This window comes from Poecilia reticulata, chromosome 5 (assembly GCF_904066995.2).
Source record: "Poecilia reticulata chromosome 5, P_reticulata-male-v2, whole genome shotgun sequence".
NCBI classification, from domain to species: domain Eukaryota; kingdom Metazoa; phylum Chordata; class Actinopteri; order Cyprinodontiformes; family Poeciliidae; genus Poecilia; species Poecilia reticulata.
In genome coordinates, this window is record NC_088834.1 from 12,589,220 (window position 1) to 12,615,940 (window position 26,721).

General features: G+C 38.5%; 3 protein-coding genes across 5 annotated transcripts in view; 2 read left to right on the plus strand and 1 right to left on the minus strand.

Moving 5' to 3' along the window:
- The first annotated feature begins 50 nt into the window (after positions 1-50).
- On the plus strand, positions 51-6,117 carry utp3 (UTP3 small subunit processome component). Of its 2 annotated transcripts, XM_008408617.3 has the most exons (16): positions 52-261; positions 446-533; positions 1,452-1,508; positions 1,589-1,645; positions 1,730-1,838; positions 1,918-1,986; positions 2,075-2,196; positions 2,272-2,427; positions 2,515-2,586; positions 3,279-3,319; positions 3,393-3,489; positions 3,969-4,103; positions 4,181-4,308; positions 4,383-4,455; positions 5,742-5,849; positions 5,932-6,117. In XM_008408617.3, the coding sequence occupies exons 1-16, from the start codon at positions 245-247 to the stop codon at positions 6,019-6,021; spliced, it is 1,419 nt and encodes a 472-aa protein (XP_008406839.1). In that variant the 5' UTR covers positions 52-244; the 3' UTR covers positions 6,022-6,117. The 2 variants fall into 2 exon arrangements, with proteins under 2 accessions (XP_008406838.1, XP_008406839.1); XM_008408616.3 differs by having other exon boundaries at positions 51-261; positions 5,742-6,117.
- Positions 5,597-10,194, minus strand: ppcs (phosphopantothenoylcysteine synthetase). 2 transcript variants are annotated; one of them, XM_008408619.3, is made up of 4 exons: positions 10,052-10,194; positions 8,441-8,972; positions 6,735-6,838; positions 5,597-6,543 (listed from the first exon to the last, which is right to left on the minus strand). In XM_008408619.3, the coding sequence occupies exons 2-4, from the start codon at positions 8,967-8,969 to the stop codon at positions 6,208-6,210; spliced, it is 969 nt and encodes a 322-aa protein (XP_008406841.1). In that variant the 5' UTR covers positions 8,970-8,972; positions 10,052-10,194; the 3' UTR covers positions 5,597-6,207. The 2 variants fall into 2 exon arrangements, with proteins under 2 accessions (XP_008406841.1, XP_008406840.1); XM_008408618.3 differs by lacking the exon at positions 10,052-10,194 and having other exon boundaries at positions 8,441-9,008.
- A 4,603-nt stretch (positions 10,195-14,797) lies between these two features.
- Positions 14,798-26,721, plus strand: part of foxj3 (forkhead box J3) — a 111,578-nt gene continuing 99,654 nt past the window's right edge. Inside the window, exon 1 of the mRNA XM_008408620.3 lies at positions 14,798-15,174. The gene's annotated coding sequence lies outside the window, so the exon portion shown is untranslated. The remainder of the gene's footprint in view (positions 15,175-26,721) is intronic.

Consider the following 26,721-nt stretch of genomic DNA (forward strand, 5'->3'; position numbering starts at 1 on the left):
AATTGGAGGAATTTTTAACTGTAATCTCATGCCAGTCCAGCAGGTGGCGGTGTTTTCCGATGCAAACCGAAGAATAAGACAACACGGAAACACATGGTAGCCAACGTTGGGGATCAAACCTCTGGAGCTCTACTGGATTTTTGAGCCTATTTTTCTTTTAATCCCAGAAATATTATCTCTGTTTGAGATAGTTGTATTTTTATTTATTTATTTTTATTTAAGTTCAGCCCCGATCGCTGACATCATGGTTCGAGCATTACGGTGAGTTTTTCTAAAGTTGTCTCAGTCTTTCTGCGTTTCAGAAGAGGTTTTAGTATTTTTTCCTGACCAGACAAGCAATAAAGTCTGACTACTGGGATGAAACTGGACAAAATCGAGCAGAAGTGCTGTGATTTGTGACTGCAGGAGGTCTGAGGTTTAGCATCTTGGTGTTTTTGCTGTGCAGAGCCAAAAAATTGAAGAGGCCCAAAAATGTGGAGCAGTTTGATGAAGATGACCCCAAAGCCTACGGAAACATGCCAGTTCCTGATAAGGTAGGCGATGCATCGTTATGCTGTAATGATCTATTTTGAAGTGCAAAAAGTATGAAGTCTTATTTATTTACAGAGGTGGACAGAGTATCCAAAAATTGTGCTTCAACATATTTATACTCAAGTAAAAGTAAAAAGTAGCCATCCAAGAAGTTACTCATGTAAGAGTAAAAAAGTATTTGGTAAAACTGATCAGCCACTTAATGTTTAAAAAGTACATAATCAGATGGACCAAAATGTGAAATTAATTGGAAATGTTGGTATTATAAGGACATAAATGGCAATTCATATATGTAACAAAAAAAAATAACAAAATTAGGCAAAAGAAAAATTTGCCAAATCAGTTTATTTCAATGGAAAACTTTTGAAACTTTAATAAAAAAAACTGCAGGTCTGTGGTGAATTGTTAAGTTAAAACATTTGTTTGTTTTTCATTCAGTGGGTAGAAAATCCAGAAATTTTACTCAAGTAAGAGTAGCAATACTTTATAATAAAAAAACTCAAATAAAAGTAAAAAGTACAGCATAGTAAAACTATTTCTAAAAGTAATTTTTTTTCAAAAATGTTACTCAAGTTAATGTATTTGAGTAAATGTAACTACTGGCAACCCAACTGTGTTTATTAATCTCCACACTGCAACTGGAAGACATTTTAAATTTCCAAAATAAAACACAATAACCAAAAACGATAAATAAAAAGGAAATAAAAACGAGACAAATCGAAACATGAATAAAATGGATTATGAAGTCTATCAAAAAATATTAATCAGAATAGAAATGATGGAGCTCATTTAAATTTCTTCTGTGATTGATTTAATTCAGCAGCCTTACTGACCAAAGATTTTCTCTCAAGTGATTAAATTCTTGACTGCAGCAGAGGAAAATCTCTACTTTCATCATTTTCTTCTGCTTTGTTTTCCAGAGGTCATCAGAGTTTTATAAGGACAAGATCGATGAGTTTCATGACGAGAAGATCGCTGTAAGCTCACTCTGGTGCTTTTACCTGTTGGTGAATCATGTTGGAGATTTTTTTTGTTCTTACCGCATCTTTTGCTGCAGAAACTTCTCGCTCATGGAGTTCAGATGGAGAGCGACGTGGAGGAGCTAGACGATGAGGTTTTGATATACGAGTTTGTTCTGTTTTTTTGATGATTTTGATGATAAATGCGCCCCAAACTAAAAGTTGCCTGAACGTCCCAGGAGGAGGTGATGGCTCTGGACGAGTCGGAGTCGGAAGAAGAAGAGGAGGAGGAAGCAGAGGTGGAGGGAACGGATATGGAGAGTGATCTGGAGGAGAAAAAGGAAGAAGGTAAAGATTTAAGGAAGGTGTTTTAAGTTGGATTTTCTTTTATTTATCGTTCTTTCTAAGCTGTTTTTATTATCCTCAGATCTTCCCAGTGAGATGGCGTGGGGCACCAAGAGGAAAATGTTCTACAACACGGATTATGTCGCCACTAGTAAATTGTTTTGTTACTTCCAGTGACATTAATGGGCCGATTTGTGACGTTTCGGTGCAGATTTAGGATTTTGGTCGTGTTATTGCAGAGGGGAGACCACAGGAAGAGTTGGACGCTGAGGAGCAGGAGGAGGAGGAAGAAGCAAAAAATATCCAGAAACGTTTAGCCGAAAATCTGAGCGAGGAGGATTACGATTTAAACTTTCTCCAGGTAAAAATGATCCCCCCTCATAAACGGTCGATCCCATTCTGGATGAGGTTTCTTACCGAGACTTTATCCTCAAAGGAGTTTGCAGTGGAGGAGAAGGATGAAGACAAAGCTGTGGAGAAACGGGAGAAAATTGTGAAGGACTTGAAGCAGATGTCTCTCAAGGAAAAGATGAAACTTTTAAAGAAAGAATCACCGGAGCTGCTGGAGCTCATCCAGGACTTCAAGGCAAAGGTACGACTTATAAGCCCTTATCTGAAACCTCATGACTCTTCTATCCCCCGACGTCATCTCATGCGTTTGACATCTTTGTGTTTGCAGCTCACTGAACTGAAGGATGAGCTGGAGCCGATGATGCAGATGGTCAAAAATGGGAAGATCCCTTCAGGACAGGTCAGAACCAGAATCACCAGAACCTGTTTTACAACTTGTTGAAATAAAAAGTTTCAATCCAGTGAGATCAGGGCTTCCCAAACTTTTCCATGCCACCTCCACCAAACAGCGTTTGCTTCTGGGCCAGGACTCACTTTACAAACTCATGATGCCGCAAAATATTTAAAGAAACATCAACTTTTAGATTTTTTTCTCTCACACTTTCATTCACTTTTCAATAATTATTATATTTATTTCACATAAATTCTGTCTCATGCCTTCTGATTTTAGGGAACCAGAAGTTCGTCCTCCACAGCAGAACTGCTGCACGGTTCCTTCGCTCTTTGTCTCGACAGAAGCTCTTAAATTTTTTGCTGCTATTCTAGTTTCAGGAGCAAAACAGCCTGATAAATCTGACCGTGAAAAGTAGATTCGATTTTATGCTAAACAAATTATTAAAAATTTAATGAATTAAATTTTTTCATTTTTTTTTTTCTTAATCTTTCCTCAACCTTTCTGAGCTTCCCCATGGTGAAGAGAGGAACACTGAGTCAGATCACTTTTTCAGCGAATATTGCTCTGAAATCCAACAAAACACACCAATTCTCTTCACCTGATGTCTGTAGTGGGGCTTTGCTGCGAGAGATGTATTCCTGCACAATGTGTTTTAAAGTTTGTGTGAAACTGATGAGTTTTTACTCGTTTTCCCAAAGTGGGCGAACTACCTGGAGACAAAACAGCAACTTTACCTCAAGTGAGTCCTGATTAGATTGTCTCCACGTGTTGAGAGGAAACGCTCTGTGGTTAACGCGCATTTTCTGCTGCAGCTACTGCACCAACATCAGCTTCTACTTGGTGCTGAAAGCAAAGCGGATCCCTGCACACAACCACCCTGTGATCGAACGGCTGCTCACCTACAGAAACGTAAGTCCACCTGCTGACGGTGACGCATCAGGCAGCAAACGTCGCATTTTGTCAAATGCCATCATCCAGAAAACATGCATAACATATATTTGTTGATCAATATTGATTCCACTTGCTACCAATCGAAAGCAACTCCAAACAGGTGTGCTTTTAGTCTACATCTAAAGGAACACGGTGTTTCAGCATTTTGCAGTTTTCTAGAAGTTTGTTCCAGATTTGTGGTGCATAGAAGCTGAATGCTGGTTCTACATGTTTGGTTCTGGTTCTGGTGAAGCAGAGCAGACCAGAACCAGAAAACCTGAGTGGTTAATCCATTGATAAACCCAATGTCAGAAAAATTCACTTTTTTAAATAAAAATCCAACTTTGGGTGTAAAAGCGTTTGAGTAAACATTAAATTCTGGAGGGTTTTCTTTCAGCCTACTTCATGTTGTTGAACAGGTTCTATTCAAGTGTTTTCTTTACTTCTTATTATTGCAGCTCATCAATGAACTTAGTGCAGTAGATTCTCATCTGGCTCCAGAGTTTCGCAAACTTCTTGTTGAAGATGAGAACGACGATGAAAGCGCAAAGAGAAAAACAGAGGGCAAGAAGACCAAAGTACCAAAACAAAAGGTAAATCGTATTTCTGCTTTTTCAGATTAATCGGATATTGAAACCGTCGTCGATGTTAAAAGTCAGCATGTGGTTAGATGCAGGACTCTGGAGAAACTCCACCCGAGAACAGCGACTCGGACTTGGACGAAGAGGCAGCTCTGCGTTTCTACAAAGAAGTGGAGGAACGGGTGAAACTGAAGAGGAAGAACAAAAACCCAGAAGCGTGAGTGTGGTGTGAACCTTCAGTCTGCTGGTTATTATGAGACGGAAATGTAAGAAAACTTGCATTTGATGCAGGCTGGAGGAAAATTATGATGATGAGGGGGATGAAGAGCTGGATCAAGATGCCAAAAGAGGAATCACTTATCAGGTGCTGAAGCATTTCTATACATTACATGAAAAATGCAGTAATTATTCCCAGATTTCACCTCAAACATCTGGATGAGGAGAAGCAGAAAAGAAGAATATATCTGTACATTTCACATTTAGACTCTTACCTCCGTCTCTTTTTAAAAGCCATGAGATACCAAACATTGAAACCTTAAAAACTTCCAACAATTTTGTTTAGTGTCTCATAATCTAGTCCAGATTTAATACATTTGAAATAAAGTTAATCCAGAGACTGAATAAAAGCACAGAGGCAGTAATTTAATGTAGTGCAGCGTTTGTGAAAATAAAACTTCTCTCTGAATGTTTTGCATTTGGATGTATAATAAATTATTCAAATTAGTGGATAAATCTAGAAACTTGAGTCTGGAAAAGTTACATTTACGCCCAACTAGATGATCCTTGAACAGGCAATAGAGGGTTTTCATTTCATTAGATTGAGATATGGTGTAGGATTAAATAAGTGTTTATTTCTTCTTACTCCTTTTCAAAAAGAAAAGTGTTAAACTAGTTATTTTGCTCTTGGTTATGTATGCACATGTTTTCTCAGTTGATTACTTTTGTTTTTGAAAACATGTTTGAAATAAATCAAATCAGTCGCTAGAACATGTTCAGGTTCTGTAGTTTCTTTAGACCTCACACTTCTTTATTTCACAACTTTCCCACTTTTTTTAAGCACCCCATATCGTCACTGTAAAATCCACTGAGAAAAGGGAACAAAAATCCAAAGAACATATTAGAAATCCTGATAAAAACTCTATTGTTTTATGGTAGAAATCAATTTCTTTTGATGTAAAACTTGAGAAACTAACTAAAACTGCAGGTGTGTGTCTGGTGAAGTTTTGGTTAAAACCTGTTTTAACCAAAAACTTGTTCTTCATTCAGAGACGTTAATTATAGTGGATAAAGAATCCAGAAATTTTACTCCAAGAAAGATTAGAAAAAAATGACTTGAGTAAAATCGTTCAGCAGAGCAAAAATACTTCTAATAGTACATATTTTTAAAAATCTACTCAAGAAATTTAACTATTTACTCCCCTCCCCAAACTTATATTTTAAATAAACATTTTTTTAAATCTTCTGGCTCTTGCGTCTCACTAATAAATGATTCAAAGTGAAGCAGCAACGTTTTTAATGCTGTGGTTTTATTTGCGAATCATCTCAAGCGTCACTGACAACACCACAGATCAAATATTTCTCATGCATCATCGTGTTTCTACCCTAATCCCAGTTCAGTTCTCAGTGTTTTCTGCTCTGGTGCCTCCACAGATGGCCAAGAACAAGGGGCTGACGCCCAAGAGGAAGAAGATCGACCGGAACCCCAGAGTCAAGCACAGAGAAAAGTTCAGACGGGCCAAAATCCGCAGGAGGGGACAGGTTTGTATCGCATGCGGCGCTGAAGGAATCATGTCAGACTATCATCTGTATGGTTTTTCTAACCTGCGTTTGTTCTCACCAGGTGCAAAGTGTCCGTAAGGAGGAGACGCGGTACGGAGGCGAGGCGTCTGGGATTCGGGCCGGTGTCAAAAAGAGCACCAAGCTCAAGTAGCCAGCAGCGAGTCCAGAGAGTGGAGCTGTTATTGGTCAATAATCCTGAAATCACACATTTTTCTGATGACATTAATAAACACTCAAACAACCTTAACGATAATCGGCTTGATTTGTTCGTAGAGGAAACTGAACGTATAGAGGAAACTCTTCACGAATTAAACCCAAACGGCAGACTGGGTCAGGGTCATTTCCGTCCAGCGGCTTGCTGAGTTATAAACTTGTTGTGCGCCGTCGTCAGGTTGCTCACTATCCGCTCCTCGATCTCCACGCCCTTCTCCACGTCGCCCTCGGTGACGACCAGCTCATCCCGGGACTCCGGGGTCACGACCACCACGTAACCCCGCCGCGAGTCCAGCACGTTGGCCACCACCGCCTGGTGCCTGTAGGTGTCCAGAGCGCGCCGGGCCCTGTCCAGCAGGATGGTTGGGTCCGTCTCCAGCTTGAAGGACGTGACGAACGCCTGAGGCGCCCAGTCCTTAACGAGCGGCGACAGGATCTTAGGAACCATCTTCATGCTGAGCTGATGGAGAAACAAAGAGATTATATAAATGACATGCGATGGATTTAGTCCTGCGTGTTAGAAATTCATGCCGGACAATATCAGTAGCAATAAAAGCCTTTTTAAGGCTCTATTCCTCCTGGCTAAATATTACAACCCACACTGCAGCATGTCCAGAGACATAGCTTCTTTATTTATTTTATTTCATGTACCTGAAGAGGTCCGTTGGAAGACTGGATTTTGTGTTCAGGCATCTCTGACGCCGGGATGTAGAAGTCGGAGACGGCTGCAGCCAGGTAGAACATGGCCTTTGACCCTGATTGAAGATGAAACATTTGTAAACAAGTTTTAAACACATGCAAACAGAATCAATAGCTTTAAACTGTAAAATGTATGGCTCTTAAAGATGTGGAGAAAGGCTCATGAAATCATCTTTTATTGCAGCATCGTAGTTTTACACTGAAAAATGTAAAAAAATCCAACCTTTAATTTGAACACTTTTTAATTTGGAAAATCTCAATAAGGACTTATTTTGTAAAACCCTTAGTGCTTCAATAATAAATAGAATAAAACCTTTTTTATTTATTAAGATTTTTAATTCTTAAAAAATTTTAATATTATGTTTTGGTTAAAAATGTGCTATTACAAAGGATTAATTCTCTTTATAAAAGGCATAACCAGCAGTATGCCATTTAGGCCAGACAGCAGAGTTTACCCAGAAAACAGCTGATCCTGGTCATTAAGGTAATCCACCAATGGCCTTCCATGTTTTTGTGTTTAATCTTAGAAATTGACAGGAAATTTGAAAATATGATTTGTGTTATGGGAAGAAATTATTGACAATACTTGGACAGCAACTGTAGCCATAAAACGGCAAACCCAGTAAAATACAATTAATATAATTATCCTTTAGTTTTTAATCCTGATTACTTAACAAGCCATGGATCTTAAAACCTTTGCAAAAGTTTAATAAATCAAAAGAAATGTAACCTAACATGGAAGATAAGTCGGCGAACTTATATGACAAACAAAATATTCTTATGATACAAAATTCAAGAATTTATAGTTTTAGGGTTTTTTGAAATTTACTTACCGGTAATCCTAAATTTTGTGGATTTTTTTTTTTTTTTTTTGCTGGTTGTGATCTGTTATTTATCTAAAGGAATGCAGTACAAAGAAAACTGATTGGATGAAAAAGACAGGTCTGTGTTCGGCTGATTAATTTATTGTGGCTGTTGTTTTTTAATGTATAAATATTTATATTTTGCACCTTATTCTACTCATCCATTTGGAGGTGAAAAGTGGGATGATTGCTGTGCTCACCCTTGAGTCCAGTTCAATGGGTCAGCTATAAACAGCTCACTGGTGGTTTATATAGAAAAGAAACATTTAAAGTGCATAATTTCTGTGAGATTACACTCAGGCTTTTTCCACATCTTCAGCCGATTAAAGCTGCAGTATGTAATTTTTATAAAGGACATGTTTCTCCATAATTGTTGTGACAGTGTAAAATAATCTGTGAAAAGATCAACACCCTCCACATTTTCCCTGAGCTGTTATTGCTGCCTGAATAAATGCAGCACTCTGGACAAAAAAAACCCAAATCAGAGCCAGGAGGAGGGTCTTAACGCTGTCAATCAACGTTATGTAATCGCTGCTAAATGTGCTAACGCGAGAGAAACCACCCACAAGAAAACAGTTTACCCTCCGTCATCACTGACGCTACATGAGATTGTGATTGGCAGCACTAAGACCCGCCTCCTCGCTCTGATTGGTTGTTTCTAGGTAGAACTGGAAGAAGGCAGAGGAGCTCAGATTTTTTTAGATACCTCACTGTCACGACATAGTGACAGTTTCAACAAATATGTACAAGGATATTTTTTTTAATAAAATTTTGGCGTAAGTAATTATTTAGTACCTATAGAGCTGAGCGCCTGTGCCGCTGCTTTCAGTAAATGCAGATACTCCGAAAGAGTGTTGAACTCGATGGGTAGAAGAAGTCCTCCGTCTTTCACTTCGTTGTACCTCTTCAGCACTCTGGCGATGTTTGGAAGCACCTGCTGGTCGACCACCACCTTCCCCGCTCCTTCACCGTCTCCCGCCCTGAGCTGCAGGGCGTCCAGCATGTTGATGGTGGAGAACAGGCGTGTGTAGGGGTAGAGAGAGCGGTGCCTGTGCAGGAAAATGACGGCGTAGCCCGAGTCGATGAAGTATTCCGCCGAGGAGGCTCCTCGCCTGCCGCTGCTGAAGTTATCCAGGAAGCGGACGGTGCGCGACTCCAGGGGGACTTTGGTGCCGCCTGACGTGATGAGGACCACTCTGCGGCCCGCTTCGGCGTGACGGGCGGCGAAAGCGGCCATCTTCTCCTTGACCTCCTCGACGTGGGAGGGAACGGCAAATTCTTCAGTCAGCTTTCCATCAATGGACGATATTCTGGGTTCGGCCATTATCTGATAAGAGAGAAGAGGCATTAAGAGAGAAGTTTGGCTGCTTGTGTCTGCGCAGCAGATTTGCTTTAATGCTAAACCAGCTTTTTATTATAGCTTTGACCTGGGACAACAGAATGAAACATAAATAAGCCCGCAGAACATTATGAAGTTGTGACGTTACAGCTAAATATGAGCTGTGATCTAATTTCAGTCTTAGAATTCTGACTTTTTAATTTGACCATTTTTATTAAATTATTAAATTTTAATTTCAGAATTCCACATTTTTCTTCAGATTTGATTTGAACAAATTATTTTTTTTTGCTAAAAATTTGGATTTTAATTTTATAATTTACTTTTTTTATTCTTTTGTTTGTTTCTTAACATTCTTAACTTAATCTCAGAATTCTGCCTTTCTTCAGAATTGACTTATTTTTTTCGGCGATTTGATTTTTTTGCTAAGAATTCTGACTTTAATTTTAGATTTTTACTTTTTTTGTCAGAATTCTGACTTTTGTTTCCTGAATCTCAGAATTCATTTTTTTTTTCAGAATTGACTTATTTTTTGAAACTTGAATTTTTTGTATTCTGATTTTAATTTTAGAATTTACTTTTTTCCTCAGAATTCTTATTTTTCCTTTCTCAAAATTCATTGATTCAGACCAAAAATTACAATAAGGTCTGGAATCTTTGAATCTATGCACACATTACTGTCCGAGCCCTGTCTACAATGCAATGATTTTGTTTAAAATCAATATCATTGCAGCAAATAAGTCAGGAATCTTTGAAGAAACACATTTGCACCATAAATATAAAAACTGCACGTTTAATCTGTAAATCAGAACTTAAAGACGGACGACGCAAAGTATGGAGCTCAGAAAGTCACAGTCAGTTAGATTAATATACCGATGAGCAGAGAAGCGAATTCTCTCGCAGCTAAAATCAAATGTTAACCGTTTTTGACCGTCTTAAATGGTTAACTCTTTAGATTGGACTGTCAACAACGAGACGCCAGAAATTACTACATTTTTTTCTTATTTGTACGTAACTGCGACCCAATGAAACAACTACAGCAAAGTAGAAATGACGTATGTCATGCACACCGATGAAGATGTTTCTCCCGTCACTTCAGGGATGTTTTCGTTCCTCCACAACTTGATGATTTTACTTCCTGAAATCAACTCAGCTTTGAGACTCTACGGTTTCTAAAAATACAAAGGGGAGCCGTCTGCGCCCCGCAGTGGCTGGAAACGGTACTGCCACTGTACGTTTCCTCTTAACTGTCAACATTAGCCGAAGTAAGTAGGCAGAAATTGGACTCAAAAGTAGTACTGCTTTAATTTGTTTGAACTCAAGTATATGTCAATATTAGTAATTTAAAATGATTCTTTTAATAATCTTTTAACAATTGTTTACTTAAAAGCCCTGCTAGTCTAGGTATAGCATTTGCAAATGCTGGTGCATTGCAAATTAGTCATGGCTATAAATGTTAATGTACAAACATGTTAATTGTTCATAATTGTTCCTATCAAATAATTAATTAAATAAATATAATAATATTACATTAAAAGTAGAAAAATATTCAGAAAAACTTCCATTAATGTACTGAGAAATAATTTGATTATATCTGATTTAATTTGTGAAAATGGCCAGGAGTCAAATCCAGGACTTATGAGGCAATCAGGCAGACAAACAAAATATACCTGCTTAAATACTCAACAAGGTTTGATATTTAGACCAGAAAAAGCCTGTAGCTGTCACTGGAAAATTAAACAGCTCATAAATAACATCAGCTCAGACATAAAATAGAAAAACTGTTTAATTTTCCGTCATTCCACAACACTACTTCAAGTTTTTCCACGGACCACCTTTTGTGGAGTCTCACCTGAAAAGCATCTTTAATTTCTCAGGAAAATGTATCAGAAAATGATGGCCTAATACTGTATTAAGATTTTATTTTTTATTATTTTTAAATTCAAATTTATTAACACATTTAAATTCTTTGTATGTTTCCCTTTTTACTGAACATGAATCACCAGAAAACATTACAAAAAGATACATGAGGGACAGGCTGTGCTCAAGATAATATTTAGTTCAACTGTATCAGTGAATTAGTTAAATAGTTTTTATTCATAGTTATGAAAGTAGCGAGTAAAATCAACAGTTAACTCACTCAGATGTCAGATCAGTGTGAGAATAATCTAAACTGTAAAGGATGGAGAAATGTTCTCCCTCTTCTTAAAACGTTCCTGTTTATAAAAGCTCCTGTGAGGATCCTTATACACAACTCACATAGTCCCTGCTTGGAAAACTTCTTGTAACAATGTCGAATACAATTATACACGAGCAACAAAAAAAATAGATTCATGGTTTTAAAACCTCACAATGCAGCATTTTCTGCTGGGCCTGTGCCAAGCTGTGTTTTACAACAGAATCGGCGATAAACTGAATTTTATTTTGTTTTTGTTATTTGTTTTATAAATTTCATAAACTTTTTCTCACTTTCCACACACACCAAGAGTTTTTAAGGTGTGATATAAACTGTAAATGCAGTTTGAAGTCATTTTGATGCAAAAGCCAAAAGGAAATATCACATTAATTTACTGTCATAAAGCCGTCATACAATTACTTTGCATACTTTGCTCTTAATAATATTATCATGAGTTATATACGTTAATTAAATAATAATAACTTTATTATGGAAGTTATTATTAAATATTAATATGCACTATTCACGATTGACCAACAAGTGGCGCTGTTGTACAGTAAAATAGCAAATTTTAGAAGGTAATGTGGTTTTTATCTTTCTGAGACGGCAGTGATTGACCAGATTGGTTTTGTTTGAATTATTTTCAAACTAAATTTAAATTTTTTGCACTTCCCTTTATAAACTGTGCTTGCTTCACCACTGACAGAGGCCCCAATATTGCGGTGGTGACATAGCATTGTACGTAATACAAACAACCACTAAATTTGCAAAAGATGCCCAAGCATTAAAATATTCAGGTTAGGAGACAGCTACTGGATTTAAAATAATAATAATAATAATAATAATAATAATAATAATAATAATAATAATAATAATAATAATAATAAAAAGAAAGTAAAAGATGAACATAAAACTGTTAGTCAAATTAAAAATTGTGAAAATAAAAAATTTATTTCTATATAAAATGTATGAAAAGAACATTTGATTATGTAGACAGAATATGGCTCCTCAGGCATATGAAAATGTGCTCACGCTCACACTATCACGTTGTATCATATTTGCAGAGAAAGGTTGCAACACCAACTCACATAAACACATTAATATAAGTTTTTAATGTAAAGAGTTTCCTCTTCGATGAAAACAAAGTTGTAGCAAACTCCAGCTTGTATCTGATAACTTGGCCACTTAGAGCAATCTCAACAGGTTTGGATGGAAATCTACACACTGGAACTGCAGCAGATGACCTGGGAGATAAATAACTAGAAACTATCTGACGCCCGTATTGTATGAGCTCTTCTATAACGTTTTTCTGTATGGGTACAAATTAAATTGCATGCTGAGGTTAGATGAAAATAGAAACTCATTAGCGAAGCAGACATATTCAAAGTTTATAAAATCCTACATAATGTGAACTAAGCCGAAAACATTTATTTTGGAAAACTATGCGTGCCATTGCCCAGCAATAAACAATAACTTCCATGTTATGTCATAACAGAGTTGAATCAAGGACAACGTGATAAGGAACTTTGATCCTCTGAGTACGGGCCAGACACTTAGTGACATAGAGATTGTATTCACATGAATTTCACCCTCAGCACTTACTGAGGTTGAGGTTTTCACTGAACAAAGAAACAGTTTTCCTCTTAATTTCTTGTTTAAAGTAAACAAAGTTTATAATCCATCCATCCATCCATACATGGAATGTTTATAATACAATGTAATATTTCAAAAACAAAATCTGTAAACCCAAACAGATACCCATTATCAGACAAAATGTTGACAAAATGTTGATTGAAGGTTTAGGCTTTGCAGGTGGTGAAAAAAATATGGATGCTATATGGGGTGGATGGATGGACAAATGGATGTTATGTTATTTCTTAATTTTGTCTATGTAATAAAATGTTCTTTAATTATATAAAGTTTTGTGGAAGAAAAAAATGTGCTGGATAAACATGTGCACGCTTCAAGAAAAAAAACCTTGAATTTCCATGAAAAATCCACAGTTTGTGAGAAGAGTCTTGGATCACTAACCGCAGCCTGAGAGCCAGGGTGAATTTTCCCATCCATCCATCCCATCCATTTTCTGAACACCCTTATCCCTTGGTGGGGTCAGGAGGGTTGCTGGTGCCCATCTCCAACCAACGTTCCGGGCGAGAGGAGGGGTACACCCTGGACAGGTCGCCAGTCCATCGCAGGGCAACACAGAGACACACAGGACAAACAACCATGCAAACACACTCACACCTAGGGACAATTTGGAGGGGCCAATTAACCTGACAGTCATGTTTTTGGAGTGTGGGAGGAAACCGGAGTACCCGGAGAAAACCCACGCATGCACAGGGAGAACTTGCAAACTCCATGCAGAAAGACTGGGGCCAGGAATCAAACCCAGAACCTTCTTGCTGCAAGGCAACAGCTCTACCAACTGCGCCACTGTGCAGCCTGGGTGAATTTTCCACAAAGTGAAAATTTGGGGAGACATGTCATCTACTGGTGTTAGTACGTGGGGTTTGATCAAAAATAGAGTCAGCACAGCTGTTTTCCAGGAAGAAGGTTTTAGTGCACATCATACTGGCAAGCTTCACAGAGATGCTGGTTTAATTTTCCAGGAAGGCTTGACATTTGTCCAAAATGTCAGATGTACCAGTGCCAGTTTTAATGAGCACAGTTTCATTAATGGCGGTTTTTGATTTGGGCAACATGGTATATTTGTCAAGGCCGCAGCCTGGGGCCGCCCCAAGTAAGTGTCTTTATTATTCACATGCTGTCAGTGAGGGAGTGATTGACATTCCCTCACTGACACCTTAGTTGTGTCTACAGTGTAATTACTTTAAGAATGTCTGATCAGACACCAACATCTGATCAAAGTTTGGTTCAAAACTTCAATAATGGGCTCTTTACTGGTTTAATTAATGAATCAAGATTGCATTTGCTGAAAAACCAAAATGATCAATTATGATTCTTCTTCATCTTATGAAGGATTATGTTTTTGATTTGATAAAAACAAACATACAAAATTGATTTAAAAAAAGATAATTAAAAATAATGTTTGTTTGGCATTGTAGCATTTTAAAGATAACTGGACTAGCGATGAACCCAGGTGACGATTTCTAATTACTATTCTTGATGCTTCTTTAACTCCTCAGCAGAGGAGGCTGATGCCTCCATGACACACCACACTGATGTAGTGGTTATTTAATGCAATACAGCTCTGACTAAGTATCTGTACTGTGCATATATTTAGGACATTCTTTTTAGGTAGGTTATTGTGCTAAAAGCCATGCACTGTCATTGTCTGTAAGCTATAATCATCCAAATTACCAAATGTAAAGGAGTTTCAGTGCTTTTTTGAAATGAGTTACTGAAATAAATTCACTTTTTCATGATATTCTAATTTTAGGTGTAGCTGTAATGTCTCAGTTTTCTATTTTTATATTGCTTTATTTAGTAAACCTGTTGTTTCATGTAAATTTGACTAGGTTTTAGGCTATACCATACAGTTCATTTGAGGACACAGTTCAGTATATTCGCTTAATATAAACCCCGAATGCATCTGTTGCATCGATTGGTTTATTGATCGAGGTTTAACCATGTATGGATGCCTTTTTCTTTTGCGGGCGTGAGCATTCAACCGCGCTAGTTTCTGTGGCGGCAGGCGTGGTGAAAACAGAGGTGGGAGAAAAAAAAAACCTTCATGTGCGTCGTCATATGTGAAAGTAGTTCCGGGCACCAAACTAAGGGGGGAGAGTCCCGGATGTTGGCTCGGCTGCCGAGAGAAAGGCGAACGGGAGAAGGCGGAGAAGCCGAGGAGAGGGACGGCGCGGCACTGTAGGCACACCGGGCGAAGATCTCTGCACAGAGGACAACAACTGTCAGGAGCTCTGGGTTCTCCTGAGCTGGCGGGGAAGGACACCCTGTGTTGGACAAGAGGTGGTGGACGGAGCGGGGAAACAGCTGCTGTTAAACTACCGTGAGGATTACCAGAGAGAGCCGCCGTCTCTGCTGCTTTCATCCTGAGTAAGTGAGCTACACGGGAATGGAAGTTGAACTAAAGGCCCACGAAATGGACGACTTTGACGGGGAAGTGAGCTGCAGCGAAGTTCTGGGGGGTTGGGCCCTTGCTTTAAGCTTGCTACTCAACGTGTCTGGCTGTCCTTGTGGAGATAAATTAGTGTATTATGCCTCCGATACAGCCAGCGAGTGTTTCCCTGCGGTCAGTGAACGTTCACTCCGGAGCCGTTGCTCTAACTCTCCGGAGTTGACAGCTCCTGCGTTAGCCTGCTAGCTCCACCGTGCAACCGGTGACAACTGGCGGGGCAACTTTGACAGCTAAACTAGCCAGCCTCTCTAGGCAGCTAACTCATCCTGAGGGTTGTCGGCGCTTTTCATAGCTAATAGGTGTGCTTTTTTCTTTTTCGTTAGCATTTGAGAGAATTTGGTGACCTATCCCCAAACCCCCCCAGCAGCAGCAGCCATCGTTAGCTAGCTGTTTGGTATGTGAGACGTTGTGGGTCCAGCATGGAGTGGGTGAGCCCAGTGTCATTTGGCTTTCCCTGCGTGCTCTGGCGCTGTTTGATTCACAGCTGTTGCGGCGTGTTTTCTCCTCTGTCAATCGTCTGTTTTACGGGGCGGCCAGCAAATTCCTCCAGAAAAAATAAAAATAAATAAATGACGAGCCTCTCCTGTAAAAACTGCTCTGCTTTCATGATCGGATTGCAGGCTGGGCTGCACAATCAACAAGTGTAAAACATGTTTCAGATGAATTTCACGCTACTCATCTGGAGCTTGACTGTGATATGCTGTTACAGATTGTCTTGATTATAGATTTATTCTAAGATAACAACGAATGATAATCATTTATTTTAATTTCTAAAATTTTTGTTCGGTTCAGACAGATCTATTTAACTCATAATTTATGTCAAAATAAACAATTTAATCAAACTTAAAATTAACTTAATATTCACATGATGGTAATATTGTGTTTCTAGGTAAAAAAAAAGAAAAGTCTTTTAAAAGCTGGGATTCAGGGCTAATTTTTGCCCCCTATTCATTGAAGCCTGTCATAAGTTGTGACCTATATTAAAAAAAAGTCTTGGATGTTTCCAAAAAGCACTCTTAATTATCTGATAAATGTTTTTTCCTTGTTATGGGTTATTAAAAATGTTAAAACAAATTATTCTGCTTGAAAGATTAAAAAAACTTTAGTTGATACCATAAACAGATATGCAGGTAAAAAAAAAAGTTGCAGCATTCTGAAGTAACTTAGGCTCTCCACTACTTTACCTAAAAAATTGTGACTCAAAACAAGACATTAAACACAAAAATTACACACTTCCTGATTTGTTCCAGATATTGCAATTGAATTAGGTATTAGTATACATTTTAGAAGTATTTTCAGGAGTTGTAAAATACACAATAAAATCTGAACCTCCATCAAAATAATTTTTCAGTGATGCCAAGATCATACATGTTGATTAAGCATTAGGATAATCATTAGGGCAGAATTTATGTTCTCAAATTTGCAATTAATCTTAGAAAGTTGTGAAATAGAATCACAAAACTTGAATGATCAGCAAATGATTTATAATGCATGTTTTGCCTACAATAAATGTCAAAATAAGTTACATTATCTGTAAATGCGGCAGAAGAAACTTCAAATGATACCAAGATAATGTAAACAATTACGACAAATGGAGACTTTGAAAGCTGAAATTGTGGGGTAATTAATTTCTTCAGTTTACATTAAATGCTCTGAAAAGTTGTGAAACAAGTCACAAAAAATGCTTTATGTCAAATTTTCTCCTAGGTATTAAAAAAAAACCTCAAACAATTCTTTGTGATGTTTTTACCTTCTGGGGTGTAGAATAACCTTAATAGTCTTTACTAAAAGATCAATCAAGGAGCGTTTGCAGAATGTTTTGTAATTGGTGGCCAGATGGGGCCCACAAATGATCTTCGGGGAGCCCCTGAAAACCAAAAGCCGTTGATAATGGAAAACATTACCTCTCTCCTCAATGTGTTTTCACTGGATGGACGACTCTGCTTTTAATTTCTCCACGTTTTGCAGTTTTAAAAAAATCAGCATGGACCTGATATTCTCGTGATATGGCAAGGTTTCACCATATTGACACAATAATTATTTCTTTACTTAAAACAAGAGAAATGGCTAAATAGGGAATATTGGATTAAAACAATGAATTTCTATCTTTTTTTAAGGTTTTATTGGCTCTAGTAGCCTTTATTTGATAGTGAATTAACAGGAAAGTGGGTAGAAGGGGGAAGACAAAGGTTGCCAGGGCTGGGAATTGAACCTGCGACAACCGTGTCAAGAACTAAAGCCCCCATATGTGGGTTGTGTTTAACCCCTGCGCCACCATAGCACCCCAATGAATTCATATCTTAAGTTAATTTAAAAATATTGTAGTACTTTTCAGAAACATATTTATTTTACAGGATTTTATCAGTTTATACTGTTCTGCTCTTGATAGAGTAAAGCAAGCTGATATTAGTTTAGTGGTCCGGCTGCAGTAGCTTTCTTTTAGCCAGTTGACTGGCAGTCTGCAGGCTGTAGGAACGCTGTTCTATCAGATAAAGTGCAGATTATGATTACCTTCTTTTACCTGAAAGCGAACCTAAAATGAAACAAATTTCTGCCTGAAATCAAACAGTTCCCCTTCAACAAACCCAACCCTGACAGACCTTCAGCTTCAGCTAACAAAATGCCCACAGCGTTGGGCAGCAGCAACAATCAAAGGTCAGACCTGGTTTGCTTCTTAATCACCCATCCTTTAAATAGCAGGCCTACAGTGCTGTCTGAATCCAGGCTATTTGTGCGTGCAGCTGTAGAGGACACATGGTGTTTACGTTATGATGGTCCTCCATCCAGGTACACGCCAGCCAAAAGTAGCTGCACTTTGCTTCCCCCCTGAAAATTAGCCTCACTCATGTGTCACTGCCTTTTATAAGGTGTATCTGCTACTGCAGGTTCTCTTGATCACATTTGAAGGAGTAATACAGGGAGGTTTCAGGAAAAAGCTTTTAGTTGCAACATACAAAATGGGATTGTGGCTTTGAAAGACTCACTTTCTTCATGCTTTGGGCCTTTGATGTTGGTCTCGATTCAGAGTTGAAGAGCAAATGCTTATTTATTTATTTATTTATTTATTTTTTTAGCTTAGAATCTGATAGCAAAAGTCTGTTAACACATACACCATAATCTTTTAATTAGAATTTTTCAGTTTTGATTTAAATGATCTCGGTAAATATTTTGCTTTAGGGGAAGTGTATTTACTAGCAATGCATCAATTTGTTTTTATTACTGGCCATTTCTTTTTTATTTTTCAGTAGTTTGGTCTTCCAATACAGACTTTGACAAATTTTTTTTTTTAATCCTTTTATAGACTAAAAATGGCTGAAATGAGAGAAAATCAATTTAATTATTCAGTATTTAATCTGTGGAATATTGATCAAGAAAGTTTTTGGCCAATAGTGTAAATCTGTAGTTTACCCAAGTGAATGGAAGTGCACCAAGCCTCCCAACTGGTAATCGGCGGGTCATATACGGACAAATTTGGATTCACCAAAACCCCCCACAACATGTATTTTGATGTTTTTTTTTTTTTTTAGATTATTTGAAAGATCAGATGGGGTTTATGCTTTGATGCAAAAGTGAGGATGACCTTGTTATCCATTCATTTTCTGTTTGATTCAAAAGCATCAAAGTACTTCCAGCATATTTTTGGTAGTTTTTCTGTCTCTGTCAGGATCGGCTTGACCCTTATCCCAATCAAAGACAGGTCTTGAATCCGGCTCAATTATGAATCGAATAAGACTGGTAACTTTTTGTTGATAGAGGTCAGATGACCTTTTCATTACCTTCACAATGGCTTCCCATTGGCAGATAATGTTCGGCTTTCGGGGTTACGCTCTTCAACAGATCAGCGGTTTGTGTATAAGTTGATGTTTTCTACGGTTTTTACTATCAGAAGCAGCTCATTTTGAATTCTGCATGTGGCCCTGTGCCGAGCCGGTCTCACCGAGACTGTTTTTAATTTCTCCCCTTGTTGAAGTGATTATTCAAATGGCCATCCATGAGGTGTAGTTATCAGACTCCTGGTGGTCCTCTAGCCCCCGGCAAGTAGAGCGGCCATCAAAGCCCCCCCCTTCATCTCCACGCTGTGTAGTTGGACGGCACCCAACAGGCAATCTCTGTTGCAACCTCTATTAGACTGTCACATCTCCCCCTCCCTGAGGCGGGAAACCTTTTGTGCTACCCGATTGGCAGATGGCGATTTATTCTCAAGGAGTTCTGATGCTCTCGGTCAAAGGTCTCCGTCTGGTATGTTTTTACAATGACTTATCTTTTGGCTAACCTCACACTGCTTTTGGAGCCTATCCTATATTCTTCTTGTAAAGAGATAAAAAAAAACCCAAAACAAACAGGATCTTACTCATTGTTTCATGGCGGGCTTTAAGACTTTCTCAGGGCTCAGACTCACTGTGGAGTTTCCGTCTCGCAGAAGGTGAGAAGGGAATTGCTCAGTCTTCATTAGTGACGCTCTCCATCACTGGAATGCAGATGAGCTATGAAGCCAATTCATCTCCTGGAAATGCCTCCCTGATTCCAATTTGAATCTTGTTTGCGGTGGCATTGTGTGAGCCCACTTCTCCATGTTAAAGAAGTCTCTTTATCTGAGAGATCAGAGGGGGATAATTGCACTTAAGTGAACCTCATTTAGCGCTGGCCAGAGCAATTACTGTAACTGCAGTTCTTCCCACTATTTTTTTTTTAATCCTATTTTTTCAGAAGGCAAAGAGTAGCTGTCATTGAGTGTCTGTAGCTGAATAGCATGGCATTGGCATGGCATCATGGGAATGACATGTCCTACGATGGGTTTTAATTAGTTTTTTTTTTCTTTCAGATTTTCTTATCCGTCTGAAGAAAAGTGTAATTAAAGATGACAATTAGGAATGCATTGTTTTTATTATATAAGGGTGAAAATAAATAAGTAAGGTGGGAACAATGAGAAAAATTTCTTCAGACAAAGTCCCCCCTGGGCTTTTTTTTTTTTTTCGGTGGGATAGGGGAGATGTTTTATCATTAATGTTATTCAGGAGCCAAATTTTGAGTTTTACTCAGCTGGGTGCTTTAATCTATTTTTGCTGTCAATTAATGAATTTTTAAAGAGCCGTTCGCTGGATACGGTTGGATGTGGGAATGCGGCGCGGGTTCGCTTTTTCAAGCGATGCCTCCACTCCGCTGCACGCCCTCCTCACGGGATGGAGAGAGCGAATTTACTGAAGCTCTAGACTTTCATTTTTTATTCATCCAGCAACACACTGTCTGAGCTCTCCTCATCTGACCTCCTCCCAATCTATCGAGCCGAGTTTTGTCAGTGAACGAGTCCAATACGCTCCGATTCATGTCTTGGCTCGGAGTGCGGTGTCGACATAAAATCAGGGAAGCTTGTGATATTTAATTCAGCTGGCCTGTTGCCGAACGTTATTGGAACATTTGCACAGATATATGTTTCATCTGAAAGCGTATCTGTTTATTTCCCCAGTCTGACTAATCAGGGTCCATCTCTGTTGCAGTTGAACCACTGTAGCAACCCACAGCAGGGCTTGGTGGGGAAGTTTAGCCAGGATGGGCAGGGGGAGATGGAGGCCTCTGTGCTGAAGCACATGGTGGTTCCTCTGACTCATTTCACATTAGTGAACAGAGAAAATGATTGATAATTGTTCTGACTATTCAAACTAACGCTCATCATTATTGTTTGAATTACATTTATGTTGGAAGAAAAGCCGAAGGTTGCTGAGTTGAACTAATTGGCTCAGTTCAGATTAGTTTTATTATGCATCTTAATTCTATTTATTCATTTATATCATCTGAGATTTAATTTACCGTGCAATTTATGAATAGAAGAACCTTAAGAAGAAGCATTGGATGAGTTTTGAATGCTGTGAAGAAGGGTTTTATTCGCTTTTTATTTATTTTTTTTATACCTTGTCCTTGAGTTTTGATGGGTCCTCTGAGTTTTACCGCCAGTGGAGGGATTTCATGTTCTTGGAGGATTCACGCTCTTGGGAGACCTTTGTGCTGCGTGCAGAAAGGAGAGCGCACTAAGCTGACACGGCTTAAGTAATGTGGAGCTTTCATTTTAGTATTTTGCATAAGTGCTCATTCATTGCAGTCACAGCTCTGGCAGGTTTAAGATAACACTTCGAAAAAAGAACATGTTAAAAACAGACGTAAGTAAAGAAATTTGGAGTGTAAAAGAAAACTATACGTTTGCAGTCAAATTCATGTGGGAAATATCCTTACAGCTTAATCTTTTTTTTATTTTTATTTTTTATTATTGTATGCAGTAGTGGTGCTAACATGCAGCAAATTTATTGAGCTCACAGCTGTGCAACACTATTCCTAAATGACCAAAGCATAAGATCCAGAGTACAGGGTTTTTAAGACGTGAATGGAGAGGGGAATCCCACTGTAATGTTAATTATTCTGATGCGACCACGCTTTCCTTATCAGTCATCTAAGACTAGAAGGTTTGCACTTAGACTCTCAATCTGATCCTGCAGAAAAGTTAAGAAAATTCAGTAGAATAACACTTCATTTTTTACTTTTTATTCATCTACATCAGTACCGGTGATGTTCTCCTTTTATATTATTCTGCAGGAAAGCGGTAAAATGCTGCTTGAGCACAGAGTTAACTTTGTGAGGAATGCTACTATAATGTACTGACGATTAGAAATAGGTGAGACCTTCCATTGTTCTCACGTTATTTTTTAACTGGAATGGCTATAAAAGTAAATAAATGAGCAGTATTACAAGTTAGTGGTTTCTTAATTCATACACTCACAGCCTTACAAACGCAAATGTTGCTATTAAAAATAACACCCATAATCAGAAAGGCATCTTCACTTTACCAGTTGCATTAAGTAGGAAAACAATAACTATTCAGTCATTTTTTAAAATTGGCAAAAATAATAATCCCAATCATGTCAATTTGTCATTTGCAGAAATTAATTACATGTTTTTTTTAATCACGATATGAATATCACAATACATTTTTATTCCTAATATAAAAGAAGAGATATGACGCATGATAAATTTTTCAGCCATATTGTCCAGTTCTAATTTTTTTTTAACTACTAAAAAAGGTATTTTTATAGGTATCTTCTGGGCGGCTGTGGTTCCTAATCTCCTGGACCGAATATTGTGATCAGGTTGAGACCCTGATGACAAGGTCTCAACTAGAATGTTCAAAGCTTTGTAATTTGTTTCTAAAAATAGCTGGCTCTGCCTTACAGCTGCAGACTTGAACACAGACCTGGTGACTGAAAACTGCAGCAGCCAATAGAGTCTTTCTTTTATGTCTGTGTTCGTCATACTTCAATAAAACAAGGCAATAAAAGTCCAAATTTAATGGCATAAGGTGTTCATCCAAGACTGACCGGTAGGGTAAATGTGTACTGTAGCCAAAATTGTCAAAATATTTATTTTCAGCATGTTTTCTGCTAGCAAACACTGTTTGCATAAAGGAAACTGAGCCAGGGGACATCAGAATTATGAAATTATGGGTTTTAAACAGAGTAAAGAGGACAGTGCAACTTTACAAGAAAGTCACTAGCTTGACAAATATCTCTTCAGTTACCTGGGGACAGTTCAGGGTGTCAAATGAGACGCTTGCTATTTTAACAGTAAAAATATATCCTCTAATAAAGCAGCTATTTATTTGTGGCCAGAAAAAAGCCTTTTTTTTCTGCCGTTTTGCTCAAATGAAGAGAAGAAACTGATCATATGTCATATTTACCCAGCAGTCTTTTGTGTGTCAACGCAAGTGACAAAGTTTCCTATTGTGGCTTATTGAAAGTGATCCGTACATGATGTGACTGGATCTGGCCTGTTCAGATTTCTGACCCAAAATGTTGTAGAATATCACCTGGGGGGAGTAATTTAACCAGAGTTTCACACATTGAGTCGTATCAGATTTAAAGTTGGACCTGAAAGAGGCTTGGAGAGGCGTTTGGATGTAACAGCAGATGGTTTTTGACTAAGCGCTTGTGTGTGAGAGGTTTAGTTTGAGAATACAAAGGCTTCATGATTTTTAATTTAATGTAAAAATGGGTAAAACACAGTGTTATTCTTTGAAGCAGAACTTAATGCTGTTCCTGATACAAATATCCTATTTTACCAAACAGGGTTCAAATTGTTTGAGAAATGTCTGCAGGTTAATGTTTGCTGTAAAAATATGTCTGATTTACTGCAACGGCATTCATGTCCGGAAACGAAGTCTGCAGTACACGTTTTCAGTTTGTTCATTTCATTATGATGATGTAGCAGTTTGCAAACATTCACACTTTAAGTTTGGAGATGGTTATCTTTTTCACCCATTCAGATACTGAAAGAAGATGTCTGCCACTACATGTTGATTATAGGCAAATAATGCTTGTTCTGTGACAGTTCATAATCTTTGTAATGAATTGACAATAACTGGAAAGAGTCTAATATGAGTTCTTCTGAAATCCCCATCAGGTAAAATAGATCATGTTAGATTTGTCCATTTTAATCAGCATCTTATCTTCATGAGCGTTGTGATTGGTGCTGAAAAGCCTTAGCAACTTCTTACATTTAAAGCAAAATTAAATGTTTATTTTAAAAAAAGTCTAGTTACAATTGTTTATTTTACAATCTTAGCCATTTATTCATAATCCCCTATCCCCCAAGTTAATTTTTTAGTGTTTTAATTTTTTTAATTCAAGTTTTTTTTTTTCTTCCTTTTATCAAAAATGTTTCTAAATGTCAACAGTTCCAAGTGTAGTAATTGTAACATTTTTGAAAGGGACTAATATTTTGCCTCCACCACCATCTAATGTGGAGTTTTAAAAAAGAGCTATATTACTGTAAAACCTCCTCCAATCTGTTTTATTTTCTAAACAGCTACAGTCTTCAGAATATGCACATTTTACTACTTCTGATTGTATTTGGATTTAGCATAAACGCTAGCTCCTAATCCCTTTGTTTTGATATGACTTGTCGGTAACATGTTTTTTTTCTTTTTTTTGGTGGGTTTAGTCGTTCATATGTGGGGAAAAAAAATACAGGATGAGTTGTTCTCCTGCTCCTTACACCAAGCAATTTGCTTTGAACTTGGCTATTCCTAACCACTAGTTAAAGCAGCATGCTGCACCCTGTTCACTGCTCTTCCTGTTGTTGTCGGGTCTGAAGCAGAGATGGACACATCAGGCCTGCAGTTCAGGTGCTTTGACAGTTCAGCTGTAGAAACTGATCGCTATTCTGTAGTTCATGTCATAAACTCATCACTATGAATTATTCTTTTTTTTTAGATGATCAAAATGCACACTACAAAGACATAAGGAAAAATGGCTGATTTGCAGTAATTTGCATGGTTACAAACTTTGTTTACAAAATGGAAGTAGGAAGGGATGAAATGGTGATGTGCAGGTATGAGACGAGGCTGATTTGTGCAGATCAGACTTCAGACTTTGAGTAATGATGGATTATGTGGTTAAAGCAGACCTTAGACCTGTTGGTTAATGTTTGGTACATTTAGGAATGTAGTTTACTGGCCAATGACGGAAGCTGATACTCTCACAGCAAACTGAAGGGGGGTGGATCATGAATCATAATTTCACAAGACCGGATGCATGTCAGGGGTCTGATGGTGTTGGTCAGTGTTGGTGAGAATCTTTTTGTTCCAAAACTTCAGCTGTTTTCTGATTTCGGACCGTGCTAACGCGGGTTGTTCCTGAAATAGCTTCACGTTGTTGCAGTGCGTGTGAGGCCCATGATCTGCAGCAGTGTGTGCCAGGCTTTGCAGATGTGGTGTTGTTTGCAGCGGAGCTGTAGTGGGTCCATTAGACCCAATGATTTAGCACTTTTTCTTTTCTGCCTCCTTATTGGGTCTCATTATCCTCTGCATGCTCAGCAGAATCGCACGTCAAAATCCCCCTCTGCTGTCGTCATTTGTTTCATTTCTTTTCTCCACCTGATGGATTAGCCTTAGATGTTCAAGCTTTTTTTCTTCTTCTTCATGTGTGATTCAGAAAAACCCTCGCCGAAGCCAAAGATTCTCTCTGCGGAGTTGAAGGAAATGTTGATCTATGTAGACCAGGGAACCCACACAAGCGATGACTCTCTCTTGCCACAGTCTGTTTCTTGATTTATGCTACATTTTGTTTCTCGTTGTTTGTGTCTCTCTTTACAACATACTCTCCTGTGCTCTTCACTTAGCAAACATGTCTGTGGAGAATTCAGAAGAATGCATCTTGTTACTCAGATGAGTCATACTTCCTCTGGCCTGGATGCCTCTCCCTCAGGGTGGATGAATGAGAGGGCGGAGAGGTTAGCACGAGGAGGGGCTCGCTGGCAGAGACGACGTGGTCTGTCTGTTGCTTAATGCAATTAGGACCACATTGGTGTGTCTGTCGCAGGGTTTCACCCTTTTGCATCTGACCTGCATAGAGAAAAGTGTCTGACTGACGGCTTTGATCAAGCTGAGTCACTACCTGTTTAGAAATCTGCGGCTCTGGTCTGACCCGAGGTCAGCCGCTCCGCCGAGGCACTGTAGCCCCCGGAGCAGAGCCCGGGGCCCCGGCTCTGCAGGAAAACAACTCTGCACAAATAAACCCAAAAAATTACAATGGAATACAAAGATTCTTGTTTTTTTTGGGGGGGGGGGTTGGAGTTGCTAGGCTTAAGTATTCTGTTGTGTAACACAAATTTACACTCCCTAATTCTCTGAAATTGATAAAAATTTCTCAGTATGCCACAAAAATGCGTAGTTAAAAACTGGAGCTTTATGAAATGTGGAAAGTGTCGGTGTAGCGTGAGGCCTTTCTTAGCTCAACTTCATTCTCTTCTATACCTGCTTTCTTTGGTCTCCTGCCAAAACTTATGACTCACAGGAGACTGAATGACCTACTTTGTGGGAGCGCCAGAAGAGCTTTTTTTATTTTTCTCTTTTTTTTTATTTGCAAGTTAGAACACAGGGTAAATATAAGTCAATTAAAATGCACTTAATACACCCATTTTTGGATTTAAGTACCTAAAGGCTGTGTCAGCATGGAAGCCACCTCAGAGGATTCCCTTTATTATCACAAGCCGGGAAGATATGCAGTAAACAGTTTAGAGCTGCTGTTTCATTAAAAAAGCAAACCGAGGCTGGGGCCACAGCGGTTTTTTGTTAAGCCAATTAAAAATATAACTCATTTAAGTGCTGTCATAATCCGGCTATATGTGCTTTTATTTCGCTTCCGCTCATTCCTGCTTTGTTCGGGATGTTGGAGATTATGGTTTCTACATGCAGACAAAGCGTTGGCATCAGTGAAAGTGGAGTGAAGGCCTTGTGAGTTTGTTTTTGTAATTACAGAGTTGTGGCTGCACTGTAAGGGTGAAGTTTGAACAGTTGCTTTTGTGTTTTATGTGGATTAGGGCGGGAGATAAAAGTCCTGCAAAGAAGCAGTTTACACGCGTCTCGCTGTGAAAAGAATGCGCGGAGTCGATCAAAGGGCTGCAGGATTACTGAGGTGGTTCGA